We start from the raw sequence: 16,963 nt of genomic DNA on the forward strand, positions 1-16,963 counted from the left end.
TTGTGGATAATGTAGTTCTTCACCAGGAATTATGCTATCAAATTTTGTTCTTTGATGAAGTTAAAATAGCATACCCTTACAAAAATCTTGACAAACTTACTCAAAACTTGCAGCAAAATTGCCACTCATTATTTTAATATGCAAATGAGCTTTGCAACAAAATCTTCATTGTTGTTAAAGGTTTGCTGCAGGTTCACCATTACCTGAGAAGAGCTGCAAACTTCTGGCATACATTTGCGGTGAATCAAAAGCTCATTTGCATGTGAAAATAATGAGTGGGAAATTGGCGGGAAGTTTGGAGCAATTTGAGGCCAGTTTTCATTTTTTGTAAGGGATAATGATGGCTTCAGCTGAAGCATATACAATCAAATAACAACCTAGAATTACAATACATCAGTCTTTAAAGGTTTATAAGTTATCATTAAAAATCCATCCATCAAAAGAGGAAATTAATGCGATTTTTATCAGACTGTTGTACGTTTTGTGGCTTTGAGTCTTTATCTGTAGCTTTGAAGTTATCTATATGCTAGTGTACTCTAAAAAGAAAACTACAAAATTAGCTTTTAGCACATATACACATTTGAAAAGTACAGTCTTAGTGCATTTTTAAGGAAAATTGCCCATCAAATATTGATGACTCATCTTGCTCTGAGGGACGTATTGAGATTTTTTTCCAATCACAAATCAGTCGCTACAACTACTACCCGCAACTAACTAGCAAGTATAAAATCATGGTTCATGGCTGTAACATAAACGATAAGCTAATGGATTTTTAAGGGTTGGTTCACCAACATTTTTTAATTATCCCATAATTTACTCACCCTCAAGCCATCCTAGGTGTGTATGACTTTCTTCTTTCAGTCAAACACAATCGGAGTTATATTAAAAACATCCTGGCTTCTTAACATCTTAAAACTAACCCATTAAGATATGCCCCATCCCACCTTTAATACACCCAACAAAATACTTGCAAAACAGTGTTTCTTTCTCTCAGCTTCAAAAATCTCTTCACTCGGAAACATGCAGGAGTTGCCAAATGCAAATGTGGTGTTTATCCAAAGTTTCCTCCAGCTGGAGTTCTCCACTGGCCATCATATGGAGGCGGGTTTAATTCACGCTGGCTGTGTCACAACATAATAATACTGTTGGATCAGCATGTGTGCCCGAAGGCTGGGAGAACCACATTATAATGCCATTTCTTTGGTTCTTCCAAGATCTCTCAAGTATATTTTACTCAAACAACATTTTGTGACATCAAAATGGAACAAAAAGACCAACAAAACCTCTGTAGACACCCAAGGGAAAACCCTGGCTGTAGATGAACATTACTCTGGGCCAGAATAACAAATGGGGTCTGGATCTTCTGAATTTGACTTTTCCCACTATTTACAACTATGTGCTCATGCATTGTACACTCAGCACTCAAAATGCAATCATTTCTTTAAAGATCTCTTTTAGACCATCATTTGGTTGTGCATGCGGGTCCTATCAATCGTCAGGGGAAAATTCATCAGTAGGTTTTCAGCTGCACTATCGAATAAATGACTGAAAATCTATTGCCGTTGTTGACTGGGAGTCAACTTCAGTGACATCTCCAGCGGTAATCGATGTGTGATTGAGACAGATGTGCGCACTTTCAGGTCATCTGAGGAAACGGCCACCTTCACAGATCGCCACTTTTCTAAACTGGATTCGTCTCAATGACATCATCACATACATTAATGATTGCAGATGTTAAACTATTCCCTCAGCAAAGTCTATAACCACCTTAAGGCAGGCAAACGTAAAAAGAAAAAAGATGATTGTACGGTTTATATGTTACATTAACAGATATCCGATTTGCACTTGGTTTTGTCTCAGCAAAATGTTTTGGTTGTGTTCAACTTCAAATTCGAATTATGGTGCCTCGTTTTTCTCCAGCAGGTTTCAAAACGCTCTCATCCACGCTGCATGTACGGTCTGAATCCTTGTGTTCTGGTTGGATAGATCACATGACTAAAAACGCGTCATAGTATTCCAAAGCATCTGTTTTCACAGACCACACTACAACGCCAAAACAGCGTTTTCAAATGTACCCACTTTGGAGTGCGTTTTCAAAAAGCTCAGTTTTCGTGGACAAAAACGCCATCTCCTTGTGGACGGAAGGCCAAAACGGAGACAAAATGATGCATTTTCAAATTAAAACGTATTAGTGTAGACTAGGCCTAAGTCTGATCATTTAGAAAAGTAATAACACATCACACTTCAACAAGCCGCATGATTCGTGGTATCATTCACTTATTGTCTGTAGCCCAAATCCCTTACCCATCGTACGTGCAACAGAAGTAGTGATGCTTGCCTTAGCATAGACTAATTAAACTTTAAACTTTCTTCTTTCAGACTGTATAATTACAAATAAATTTAACTAAAATAACAAATAAATTTAAATAAAATTTAAGTTGTTAACCTGCCTCTTGTGCATGCACCATCTGAAAGACTAGCAATCTCATTGTGCAGTTGAAGCATTGCTCCATACACTGCTGCTCTGTGCGCGTGTGAACAGAAACACCTGTTTTGCAGAATGTCTTGAGATTTAAAGCCTTAGACCCCAATAAACACATGGGCATTACATTTCCACTAATCACCGCTGACTAACAGGTGTCAAACGCTCCATTACCAACCAGCAGCGTTACCAGATTGACTGGTGTGTCCCAATGACACAGCTCTTTATAGAGCCACAGGTAGATATAAAGCTGACGGATCGCAGCCAGAGACTCTAGTGAAAAATCTGATCAATGCGTGCTAAAGACCGTGGAGAGGCAAAATGTGGCTTATTAACTGCGGGATTGACACTGCCTTCAGGAAAACAGTGCATATGTGAGGAAGGCAGGGAAAACAGAGGCAACATTAAGGAGGCGGGAGGAAATGTGAATGAAAGTACAAGACTCGACAATAACGATTTTTCTGCTGGCCCAATCATGGACCCGGAAACAAAATATGTTAAATGTTAATTTTTTGCAACACATCTATCATATATTTTGTGTGTGTGTGTGTGTGTGTGTGTGCGTGTATAATAAAAATACAAATAATATAGAATAAACCAACTCCCAATCAGCATATGGCATAAGTTTTGTGGCTTTTGATCTCTCACGCGTCGTTCATTAAGGCAACACCTCACAACAACACCATGATGTGCCATCAGCAAGATTCTAATACATATGGTATGCATAGTTTACAGTTAGTGGTGGTTTGGCACAATATTGAATGAAAATTGAGACAAATTTGCAGAGCAATCCCAACTCTAATTCTGGCTGATAGGATTAAGGTGGTACAGAATACGGGGCGGGTTCACCAATCAGATAAAAGGCGCGTTTCAGTGCTGCTCACGTGTGCTTATCAAATAGTCAAGCCGTAAATATGTTTTTTAAACAATGAAAGAAAATTAATATGGAGCCATTTCCCCCTTTCTCTTTATTCCTTTTTAAATAGAAAATGAAATAGTCAACAGAAAATGAGTTCATATCTGCTTATTCTATTCATCAGTGTTAAAACCAATAAGGAAGAAACCACATTTTTCGTTTCCATTTTTGGATTTAAAAAGTAAAAAAGAATGGACGCAAAAGTTCACGGACCGGTTTTGCAGATTAAATGTCGATAGCTAATCTGTTATCAGCTCACACATCAATGTGATGTGTGAGCAGCTGGGAGTGTTAACATTTCAAAATAAGAGTCCCCGTGTTTGGTCTTGTTTATGATTTAAAGCCCGCTTCATGCACCGAATCATATTTCTTTCTGGTTATTATTGGGATTTCAGGTTGTAAAATAAATTACAGCATAAAAATAAATAAATAAATGCATTAGAGGTCGACTGATATATTGGTATGCCAATATTTTTTTTTAAATGGTGTCCATAGCTAATTGAAACTATCGGTTATCAGCAGAAATTAATTATATTGTAAATTGTTACATTTAGTTTCTTCAAAGAGAAGTTTTGAATTTGAGGAATCATGTATGCACCTACCATGAGCTCTGAGATTGTTAAGCAATCATACATTCTTATTAAACATTCTTAATTTGAAAAACACAGTGGTTAATAGTTGAATTTCTGGTGAAGAACTACACTACCCATAATCCTAAAGAGAGATCCACCTATCACAGAAGTAGGAGTTCAGCAGCGACTACCCTCTTCCATGAAGCATTGCAAATGAAATAATCAAGTAACTCTCCTTACATTTTAAACTACTTGTATTGTTGTAAATTTGAATATTTCGCAATAAACTTAAAATATATGGCTTTCATACTTATAAAAGGTTACAAATGCCTTTTCATTTTGACTTTAATAGCTCCAATTGTGTGAAATGCACCAAAATGGGCTTTGTCCATTTATCAAGCTGTTTTCCCCTCTGATTTTGAGCCTGACTTTTTGCATTCAAATTGAATACATCAAAACTTAATTTCTGGTGGTAGCTGAAGCCTCTCCGTGCTGATGAGACTCATTAATTTTACGCTTTTAAGCCATGCCATCTTTACTGCTCAGATCAATGGTAGTTCTACAGAAAATACTTTCTCCCTTCTGCCCTGCTTTACAGCGTTCATTGTGCATCCCTGACAATGGCTTTTAAGTGTCAATACGAGGATCTTGAAGAGTCAAGATTTAGGTACACATTTTATTACCGCATCTTAGTAGCTTCCCTTTGAAGAATGAGCCATCAAAGAGACTTAAAAATACATTTGATTCCTTTTGACTTTCTCCTCCTGCAAAATAATACAATTTGATGAGGCTTGAGACTCTACTCTATGCTTAAAGCCAACGTGCAACAGATTGCAACTGAGTTTACATCTGTAATCTGATGTAAGTAGGTCAGAACTTCATTTGATTCAATGGGAATTTGTTAAAAACGAGGATTGAAAAGGGCTGGAGGGAATGGGTTGAAAAGTAACAGGGATTTGGTGATGTCAGACAAAAAGGAAAGTCAATTTAGAGACAATTTGCAATGTCAATTTGCAATGTCATGCACTGATGAATAAATTCAAAATCCAGAACATTTAGTGATGATATCACTGGTGCAAATACAAAGAAGCTGAAATGCAAAACACAAAGCTCTCCGCAAATGAAGACACTGTTTAACACAGCAAATCACTAAAAACAAGGATTTAACACAGACAAGATTATTATCTCCAATACATCAACATACTTATTAACGGAACAACGAAAATGGCATTTATTATTAATAAAGAACAAAAATATGATCTTGTTGTTCTACAAGGTCTACGTTTCCCAATTTGCCTTGATTTCCAAAGTCTGAATACAGCAGAAAAGGATTTTTGGAGCACTAAGCAGTTGTTCCCCGACTTGCAGTAGCATATCTTGGGTGTTGTATATTGGGTGTAAGAGCACAACGGTATGCCTGGTACTTTTTTAAAGACTGGAAATTGTGCAAACATGTAATTAACCAAAGTACAGCTAGCAGTCGAGACTTAATAGGTAGCTCATAAAGTCCGTAATGAGATTTAATCACTCCCATAGATGCATCTAATCTGAGTTTTGGTCCATGTAAATTCTACATATGCTTTGCGGGCAGTTATTGCTGTGGGATTTTACTGCAAGCCCTCTGAATCTTAATGGACGCAATCAATTTTATCTTTGCGAACAGATGCTTCTTTATTTCTGCAAAAGAGACTCCCTTTCAGAAAGATTCCCTTTCAGAGCAGGTTATTTTATTATATTCTGTATTGAGAGCTGAAATAAAATATAATAGTTTTATATTGAGGCAGTTATAGGAGAACTGCATGGCTATCTAATATACATAAACAAATTAATTAATGTTAAACGCTGACAAACAAGTCCTTAGTATATATTAAGCACAAGGCTTGCCGTAAAGCTGCATTGCTTTTATAATGAATCATACGTCCTAGTTTAAGCTGTATAACCACAAAAGCTTATTGTATTGTGTATTAACAGACACACTGCGCATGGCAACATCTTTTCTTTGAGTGAGATTGTTGTGGTCAGATTTCAACAAAAAATGCAGTGTCCTGGTAAGATGTCTGGGGTGTCAGAAAAATATGAATATTCAATCTCACAATCCTGACTCGACTTCGCTGCACTGCCGTGATCACACACGGATGGCAATTATAATAATTCAGTTGGTAATCACATTTACATACATGCGAGCACTAGAGCGAAAATGGGCTGAACGCATGCATTCCACCTCATGCATGGCAAGCTAATTAAAATTCTAGTGTCTATATAGACTTATTTGGGGGTGCATTCAAGGCTCGACCTCTACAAACAAACGGGCAGAGGACAGACAAAAGCAGACAGAAACAAACAGGCCTGGTGAAAAGAGGTCACTGCTGCTAAAGGGCGGCGAGCCCTTACGTCTAACTGCTTTCTGTTCAGAGAGGTAGGTGTGGATAATTGTGCTTATTCTCTTCTTGTTGATAGAAGAGAGCTGTCTAGTGACACATCTGGTGCCACTCAGCCCTTAAGAGACGAATTTCAAATCCTGCCTGTCTAGCTAATGGCCCTTGATGATTGATGGCTTCTTCTGGGGCGAGTCAATCCTCTAGCCTTGTCGCAGCCAGTGATACATATGTCTTGCCATGCACCGACCACGCATTTCTCCTTACCACTCGCCAAATGACGTTGGAATTGTCAAAATTTATTGCAAATTGCATCCTCTGAGAAACCGTTCAGGTAGGCATGGCAACAAGTCTAGACAATTTTCATAAGTAGGGTCATCCCTAGGCTTCTCGCATATGGTGCACATTTATGCAAGTAAATGCACACTTGCCCATGCAGTTGCCGGTCTGACATTAGGGGTAAAGTTAATAGGGTTAGGGCCATAATAGATGGGAATGGGACTGTAAGAGCTGCCAATTTATGGGTTTTTGAGAGTGAGTTGCTCTTGCCTATCTATGATAATCATTTATTATTATACTTTGTCATTGCGGTCACTGCAACCATCACACATAACAGTAATGTACATTTTCCCCAGCGCCTGGGTCTGCCATTTTTGTTTAGAGGACTCTCTCTAAGGGGCTAGGAAAGAAAACCTCTCCACTATCAAACAGTTGTATCACTACTCGAAATTAAAACTCAGCCATCCGTAACATCCTACTCTCAGGGAATATTAGGGTTCACACTTGAAAAATCAGACCACTTCACAAAACCAAACAGAGAACATAATGATTCTTACCTTCAGCTGGATTGGGCGGCCCGAACTCGAGATTGTATCGCAGAATGTAAAAATTATTCCACACATAAAGCTGGTTATCCCTTGGGTTGTAATCCACAGCAGCGATGTACTGATACTGGTTGGGAAAGAGGATATCGGTATACTCCCCTTGCCCAAGCTTGGTGTTGTACACGTAGTCAATCTGGCTCTTGCTGGCTTCGCTTTCATTCTCCTCGTAGGTGGAGCGCACCACGTGTAGTACCCCACACAACATAAAGGCATTGGAGGCAGAGCGTTTATCGTAGGCAGTCTCCCATGTTGCCTCGAAGCGAAGGGTGTAGGGATTGAGTTGGCTGAGAACAATACGTCCGTTGTTCTGCTCGGTGGCGTAGATGACCCACAATCCACGCTCATCTACCGCCAAGTCGATGTCCGTCTTGCCTCCCCAGCGATATGGTGAGGTGTCGTGGTAGTTGGCGTTGGCGACAATGGCCTCTCCGCTCTTTATGCGAGTCCGCAAGTCGAACTTGACGATATTTCGTGTACGCTCCTTGTTGAAGAAAATGGCCCCATCATAGGCCACAAATCCAGTTCCGTCCACACGGTGCGGAAGCTTGTAATTAGTCGTCTGTCGACCGCTCCTCATGTCATCGAGCGAGGCATACTCTATTAGAGTGTCTGTGCGGTACGGAGTCCATGGCATAAAGTAGATCTTGTCCCCCGCCTGCAGGGGGTCTTTGCACCAGGCTCCAGACTGCTGTTCGGCCTCAAAGACAAAGACAGGATCACCCATTGCTTTCAGAGTTCCAGGGCAAATGAAAACTAGAAAAGAAGTCAAGAAGCAAGCGGGAGCATTAGAAACCCAAACACTACTGCACTCTGCATTGATTCTCTACACATATTATTTTGATCCAATATATGTGTTAAATGCAGACTTCAAAGGCTAATACATCACAATCTCATTTTGGCAGTGTGGAAACTGGCGTTGCGTGCATAGTCGAAAGGAAACACAAGAGGTTAAGTGAGAGCAACTGCACGGATGGTTTTGAGTTGGCCTTGCTCCCTGAGATTGTTCTCAAACACGTTTAACTGAGAGGAACAGACAAAAGGGAAAAGGGAAACCAAACAAACAGCGAAATAGCCCTGCAAATGAACAGAAATGAGAGAGACCACACTAGTGGACAGATAAGACTCATTTTGGAATCGCTACCTAATTTTTATTGCGCCAGTGGTACTAGGCGTCAGATAACTGGGTTTGTTGGATCGGTCGCAAAAGCCATACCTTTGAAAGTAAAAAACATACATGGATTATGTCTGAGGAAAGAACTGACGACACATGAGAGGCGAGAGGAGGGGACATAAAGGTAGAGGACAGGGGGGCAGGATGACAATGCTGTTCAGGACAGATAGGATGACAGCCAAAGGGAACATCTTCACTCATTCACTAAGGAATACAAGCTACGAATAGGAGAGCGAGGTCTTTTGCCAAGCACGCCCATGTCTGAACCAGTTAGATATGTCTGCAAAGTCTGTGGTGAACAGCATATGACATGCAGATGGCTACAGGTAGTTGGCCTCTCTCTCCAATCAATATCACGTGACCAGAGATGCCAAGGAAGGAAAAAGCCAAATAAAAAATGTATTGTTGATGAACAAATCACGCAAATGCTACTGTCTAACTTGTGAAGTGTGTATATTATGCTACTGAGCATTGATTTCAACTGGTTTTCCATATACTCCCCCTGCTCTGTCAATGTTCAGCAAATAGATAGTCCCGCCCCAAAAGCATTTGGATGAGCTAATGTTGCTCTGTTGGGTAGGTCGAGATGTTCAAACAAACAAAGCCACAGTGCTTACACTTTTTGGGGAATCAACGAATGGCTTACTTATAGTGAACTATTACACACATCACCTTGATAAATGGGATAGTAAGATTGTTTTGTCTGAGACTTGTTTCTTCAAGTTGGCTAACCCAAGACCCTAGTAGATATCTATAGGTGTCAAGAAGAGCTAGATTAAGTTTTACCATCGATACCCCCCTTTTCTTTTTTGGGGTTGGTTTGAGAGATCTTGTCGATATTATGTAGGGAGATAAGGGGAAGGGAGGGGAAGGTTCAAAACCATACAACACAAAACAAGGAGCTTTACCTTTTTGCTCCACTTCTATTTTGAGCCGTGAAAAACAAGAGAATGGAAAGAGTGTCAAGGGAGAGAAAAGATTAGAATGTGTCCAGAAAACGTCAACATTTTCATATACAGGCCAATGTGTTTGAGTCACAGAAGACAACTTCCAATGGGAAAGAATTATGCAGCACAGGCTAAACAAATTGTACAGAGAAAAAAGTTTAGGTATGACACCTGTGCTACTGAGAATAAGGGATAATGAATTACTGTATATTGCTATTAGTGACAAAAAGAGGTAATTGGTTAGAGAGAAAGAGAAGAGTACAGAAGCTGAAAGAACTTTTAGGTTTCAAAAGCTAGTACTTACTATTCGAAGTACTATAAGAAAGTACTATTAAAAGATATTTAATTATCTTTTCTTTACTATTACATTAATGTATGTTGTAAATTTAGATGCAACCTTATTTTCTAAGATTAGACGTGATTACAATAGAACACTTTCATTAATTACATTTAGGGATAATTCACACATTACCACAAACAATATTATATAAATAATATACATTGCATGCATATGGGCAGTTGAACTTTCACAACACTGTCACATGCTATATACGTCATCTAAGAACTACATTTTCCCTTTAATAATTATTATGTGTGCGAGTTATATGACCTTTAAATGTATTGAAATACTACATGGAATATCTGTACTTGAAAAAACATTTGTACTTTGGTCTTAAAGACAGTTTTATGCAGCCATTCGCATTTTTTTTCACATTCATCACAGCCAAGGAAAACAAAATTTCAAAATGTGGGTGAATGTCTCCCCCAGTTACACATTTAGATGAATTTTAGCCTAAAATATTAATGTTGAAAAGTGAGTCAGTGTCCATGATATCTGTCAACTGCCCATATATTAAAAAATAATATTTGTTTTTAATATTTTTTAGAAAATCTGAAAAAGAAAAATGGACAGGATCCTCCAACAACCATCTGAAAAACTAGAGGCTTCACACTTGAGAGACAAACAAACAAGAGATGACTCAGAAGACAGAATATTTTATTCATCAAAAGCTGCATCAGGGTAAACAGCTGCAAAACGAGGCGTCTGGACAAAGAATCAGAAACCCTAAAGATGAGTGGAAGCTGAATATATTAAAGGCAGAGTAAACATCAGATGTTATAGAGGGCGTGTAGGGCAGCCTTGACATGAGTCTCCTGTCATCGTTGATGGAGAAACAATGGAAGAAGTTTGAACATTAAAGCAGACACTGGCTCTGTTCCAAACCATAGTGAGCTGCCTACGGAGGAAGCGTTTTAAGGTATCAAAGCAAGACATCCACACAAAATAAAGGCTCTTCCAAATAGTAGGTGGCAATATTATGCCACCTTCTGAGATATCTTTGACCAAAATCTAAGACAACTTAGATTCTATTAGAATCTCTGCTGAAGACTGAATGGCTTTAAAAATGTCAAGTGGTGTAACCAACAAGTACAACTTACTAAAACACTTACCTTGCACCCTGAATACATGTGAGTGTATTACTTAATAATTTTTTTTAATTTTTTTTTTTGAAATAGCATGAATAGTTACAGATATCAAAACATATTCATAAGGTTACTCCATTTGACCTGAATTTTTTTTTTAAATATCTGATATTTTTTTTAAACTTCACCCACATGAGATGGCAACAAAATGGCTACCTTCCTGCATGTTGGTTACACAACCTGACTTTGATTTGGAGGACAAATGTTTTTCAAATATTAATAATATTTGAAAATAAAATTGTTTCACTGCTTATTTTTCTTGAGAAATAACTATAAAAGATTATTCCAAACCACTTATGCCAACATTATTTTTTTTTTGTGTACATTGCATTTTTTATGTATTTTTCAAAAACTTAACAGAATCTGATCAAATGAAATCAACATCAGGTCATTAACACTTAAACTAGCTTAGGCTGGTTTGCTAATTTAGCTGGTCATCTGAACAATAGCTTGGTCACAATGGGAGACCAGCTAATCCAGTTTAAACCTGCTAAGATTAGCAAAACAAAAGTTTAGGGTTTTAACTGTTTTATTTTTCAGCAGGGAGACTCATTGTTAGCTTAGTGACATGCTAACATGAGACTCTTATGGAATAAACTGTAAGTGTTAAACAATCTCTCATGCGCTTCAGTAAGCGGTAGACAGCAAGGCAGCTCACAAGGTTTGTACAGCAGCCATTACAAGGCAAAGAAATGGCATCAACTTGTTAGCAAGTATGCAATCTGCATTGACTGACTGAGGGTTAGTTCACCCAAAAATGAAAATTCTCTCATGATTTACTTACCTTTAAGACATACCAGATGTGTATGACTTTCCTTCTTCAGCAGAACCGAAGTGAAGATTTTTATAAGCACATTACTACGGTGGCCCAGTAGTGCACAACACAACGAAATTCAAAAAGCAAACATAAGTTCACAACACAACGCAAAAAAGCCGCAACACAACGGAAACAAGCCACAACACAATGAAATAGCCACAACACAACGGAAATGATCCCGACCACTAGGGGGCAGCGTCGGCACTAAAAAGCCGATATTTCCTCAGGAGATTTTATTTTAAAATTATTATATAGGCCTAAAGGCGCACACATTCATTTTGACTATCTGATCAGCCTCACGTTCTGTTCCTGTCAATCATACACAAGGTGTCAACCAATTATACGGCATGAGGGAGGGGCCGGGCCATCACACACTCACACACACACACACACACACACACACAGCGTCAAACTCGGAGGAGAGGAGAGGAAAAACACATGTGAAAACAAAGCAAAAGCAGGAAAATGAGTCGGAAGCACAGCAGCATTTGGAACCACTTTAATGATGTGGACAATGTTAAAGCACAGTGTAGAATTTGCCAAAAAAAAATATCGCATAAAGCCGGTTCTACGCACAACCTACACCAGCATATGCGAACTGTGCTCCCAACTGTGAAGCTAGCGGAGCTTCGAGAAACAGCTTTTTCTTTAATATGGGTTCTATTATGTTCAGATTGTATTTGTTTTGAATGTTGTTTCTATAAATTAAAAAGTTCTAATGCAAATGCTTAATAGTATTATTTTTTCATAACAAATCAATGCATTTTTAAAGAAATTGTGAGACATTGTGAGTATGATTACATTTAATAATTGAATTAGAATTGTTTTCATAGAGAAACCTATCATAGAGAAAACATTTTTTTTTTAAAGAGCCGTTTGTGAGCCAAAAGAGCCGGCTCTTTTCAGTGAGCTGAGTCAAACGAGCCGACTCACGAAAAAGAGCCGGATTGCCCATCACTAATCCAGACCGCCAGCGATAACGCATGGGAGATTGAGAGCAATTTTCCGTTTCGGAGACCACCTGTCCCCTAGTGGTCGGGAGCATTTCCGTGTTGTGGCTATTCCGTGTTGTGGCTATTCCGTTGTGTTGTGGCTATTTCGTTGTGTTGTGGCTTGTTTCTGTTGTGTTGCGGCTTTTTTGTGTTGTGTTGTGGCTTGTTTCCGTTGTGTTGCGGCTTTTTTGCGTTGTGTTGTGGCTTGTTTCCGTTGTGTTGTGAACTTATGTTTGCTTTTTGAATTTCGTTGTGTTGTGCACTACTGGGCCACCGTACATTACAGATCTGATTGTCCATGCAATGCAAGTGAATGGTTGCCATGAGGCTGCTGGCTATTTGATGGTCCAAAAGTCATATTTAGGCAGCATAATGATGATTCTATAAATGAATGTCTTCTTAAGTAATTCGATAGGTTAATCAATAATTAAAATGTTTTTATCTTCAAATCCTTGCTTCCATACTGTTTGAAATGACCTAACTCTCACGTGACGTTCGCACAGCAACGTGATGTGTTGACTACTGGCAGGAAGCGATTTATTTTTAAAGTTAATACAATTTTAATTATTGATTTCTTTTTACACAAACCAATCAATTTGCTTCAGAAGACATTCATTACAGTCGTGTGGATTACTTTGATGCTGCCTAAATATGCCTTTTGGACCATCAAACAACAAGCAGCCTCATGGCACCCATTCACTTGCATTGTATGGACAGTCAGAGCTGTAATATGCTTATAAAAATCTTCATTTTGTTTCTTCTGAAGACGAAACTTCATACACATCTGCAATGGCTTAAAGGTAAGTAAATCATGAGAGGACTTTCATTTTTGGGTGAACTAACCCTTTAAAACTCAGAAATAGCTTATTCACCATCAAATAACCCCATAATAAGATGGTAAGACCATTATATCACATTTCAACATTTTACTGTACTATTTTATTGCTACATATTGAATACAACAAATGAATACAACATCGATTTTTGTAAGGGTATAGTAAAAAGAATAAAAAAAAACATGATTTCAGGATTAAATATTACAGTACAGTGTTAGATTTCAATACTTGGTATAAGTACGTGCATTTGAGAATACTGAAAGACTACTTACTATAAGGAACACATTCGTATTGGACCTCTAGATACTTGTACGTCCCTGGACATGGATCCGGAAAAACATCCGAGCCTGTGATGACAACACACTGTGTCCGATTGTTACACCTGAAGAACAGAGAAAACGTTGTATGACATTCAGATGACGTTGAACTCTGCATATTCATAAGTCACAACACAGATCAAGACATATAGTATGCCACCATTAAACTAATTATGTATGGTTGATTACTTCAGAAATGTAATTGGTTTCTGATTACAAACAAAAATACTAAGTAGATACTTACTAGTAAACATGAAATCAAACAGCAATGTGCTATTTGTCAGTCTCTGAAGCCCAACCCCCCCATAGATAATGTGGTACACTACACCTGTGGTTACTCTGTAGGGTACCAGTGTGGACTCACAATTGCTACAACAGAGAGAAATGTCTCTTAACTCGAACAAGAGTGTTTCGGGTATGATAATGACATCGCTTCATGGTTTCCGAAGCAGTATGAGTTTGGTTAATGACCTATGAGTGAAAGTGCAACACAATAAACACCAAATAACCATCAGGTGAATTCCACACATTTCTCAAGACAGCAAGTCGATACGCATTCTTCTGTTAGTTTTGTCGGCAGAATAAAATCTGTTTTGAAAGTGAAATGGTGCATTTGCTTTCTATAGCTGGGAAAGCTTCCGCCATACCTTGAAATGACCTTCATAGTACAGACAGATAACCGTGTTAATGAAAATGCAGGGAAGTGTGCGTAGCCAGAGTCTGTATGTGTGACACGTAAATAATGGATGAAATTAGCAAAACTTCAATCAAGCTTCTTATATGCCCAGAAATTGGTGGCAAACAGACGTCGTTTGACACGAGACGGAGAGAAAAAAGTAAACTGGGCCTCTCCGCATTTCACAGAGAGTAATAAATATTTCAGAAGGTGGAAACCAAAGTCAATAAACTTAGCTGAGGAAGTTTTGAAAAGGAATAGATGAGAGAGACGTGTCCTCTTAAGAGTTATTTATTTAGTTTATTTATTTATTCGTGCACAAACTGTGCAGAGAGATCTGAAATAAACCAATACTCTTTCTTGAGCTTAAACATTTCTGTAAGATCACTTAAAAGGCAACATGAAACCATGTCTGCAACCAATTTTACTTCCATTATTTGAACCAGCGTATTCAATAAAAAAACGACTTTACAAAATGCAAGGCCAGACTTGATTTTTTTTTTCACCAGAAATGGAGCACAACCATGTCTGCCCACTTTTAATTATTTTGCCCATTCATTTTTTTCATAGGGATTTCATAAAATCCTTCATAAAAGAGTTTTAAGCCATGCACCAAACCAACCAGCTCCGAGGTGAATCCATTACAAACTTTGATTTGAAACAAAAAAGCATTTAAAAATCAGACAAAAAGACAAAGGTACAAGACTGCATACTTAACTTTAAAGAGGCAATGAGCTGAAATCCCATTAAGCATTGTGAATGATGTAACTGAATTGAAAACTATTGAAAAATGAAAACTACTGATTTAAAGTTGTTAATAATATGTACTGAAACAATATATTTACATTTATTGCAATATATTCTGTCATTTGCGAACATTTAAGTAGTTTGAATGTGTATGGAGACCGACTCGATCGTCATCGAATGGGGCGGCCGCTGCCTCACATTTTTCACTGCCATTCTCTGATTGGTGGATCCTTGTGGAGGATCATGGGTATTGTAGTTCTTCACTAGGGATTCCGCTGATTTGTTGGACTCACTTTGTTCACTGCCATTCTCTGATTGGTGGATCCTTGTGGAGGATCATGGGTATTGTAGTTCTTCACTAGGGATTCCGCTAATTTGTTGGACTCACATTTTTCACTGCCATTCTCTGATTGGTGGATCCTTGTGGAGGATCATGGTTAGTGTAGTTCTTCACTAGAAATTCCGCTAATTTGTTGGACTCACTTTGTTCACTGCTTTTCTCTGATTGGTGGATTCTTGTGGAGGATTCTGGGTAGTGTAGTTCTTCACTAGGAATTTCGCTATTAAACATGATTTCTATAAAATTACATTGACTGATGGCTTCAGCAGACGCATATAACATCAATTAACAACCTCAAAGCTCACGGTAGGTCTGTCTTTAAAGTTTTATAAGTTATCTATAAAAGTAATTTGCCAATGAAAACACTAATGAGATTTTACTGTTGTACTTTAATGATCATGAAAGTGTGATATGCCTGACATTAAAGGTTCATGAGTTCTTTGGATGGTGCGAAAGGTTTATTTGAAATACCGATGTACTGTATATGTGGGAAATTCATGTAAAATTTTCAATGGCCATTTGTGCATACATAATGTTTATAAATCAGGCCCCATATCTAAAATTGTACATGCTTAAAATAAGGCATCAAATAAATTACAGTAGAAATTATGTATAACAGCTTGGTACATTTGTTTCCTGGTGTAGACAAAGATAAATAAAAGAAACAGTTATATAAACACTGACATTAAATAAATTTGAATAATGGTTGTCTTATCTGTTCAAAAACAAATTAAAAAATCTATTCAAGTTTGACTTGAAACAAACACACATTTCTTAAGACCTGGCATGACCTTTTCCCCAAACACCAAGACTTGTTGAGCATCCATCAAGTGTGCCATCTTTACATCACCTCTGGATAAAGACGTCTTGAAACATTTTTGTCAATTGCGTCTTCCTTGCATCAGGTTTTACTGAGTGGGGCTGTATTCCTACCACACTAACACTTCCTAAATGTTAACCATGAGACAGTTTGGCTTTGGGCTAATCGAGAGTTCCAGAAAGTCTTAATATTAATTAAGAAAAAAGTAATTTCATTACTTCTTGCCCAGGGCCATAACTGCAAGTTATTCTGATGGGGAATATAAAACACAAGAGCAAAAAGTGCAAAAAACCCTGAAGGATTTCCTCTTTCAAAACCCCCAGCACTGAATATAAATGATACATCTTGACTCTTTCCTGCTCTGCTGTGTTGCCATTTATAGGTGAAGACATCAACTTGGCCAATCACCATGAGAGGAGCTCCGCTCATTTGCATGCAGAGTCAAACAGCCGCTCTGAGGAGAAGTGCTGAATTACTGTCATTCAAGCGTCAGAGGTTTAACCTTGACTCTGGCAATGTTCGTCATTCAGTTACTCTGAGTTCACCGGCAGAATCAGATTCAGAACAAATTAACATTTTTAGCATG

At 38.2% G+C, this 16,963-nt stretch overlaps 1 protein-coding gene across 3 annotated transcripts in view; it reads right to left on the reverse strand.

The window, feature by feature from the left end:
* The window catches only part of LOC127648960 (adhesion G protein-coupled receptor L2-like), a 135,743-nt gene that overhangs the window by 62,264 nt on the left and 56,516 nt on the right, over positions 1-16,963 (reverse strand). For all 3 annotated transcript variants that reach the window (XM_052133821.1, XM_052133823.1, XM_052133822.1), the window contains exons 4-5: positions 13,750-13,859; positions 7,182-7,982 (exon numbers count right to left, since the gene is read on the reverse strand). In XM_052133821.1, coding sequence (XP_051989781.1) covers positions 7,182-7,982; positions 13,750-13,859 — 911 coding nt within the window. The remainder of the gene's footprint in view (positions 1-7,181; positions 7,983-13,749; positions 13,860-16,963) is intronic.

The sequence above is a fragment of the Xyrauchen texanus genome, chromosome 9, assembly GCF_025860055.1.
Source record: "Xyrauchen texanus isolate HMW12.3.18 chromosome 9, RBS_HiC_50CHRs, whole genome shotgun sequence".
In the NCBI taxonomy this organism is placed as follows: Eukaryota; Metazoa; Chordata; class Actinopteri; order Cypriniformes; family Catostomidae; genus Xyrauchen; species Xyrauchen texanus.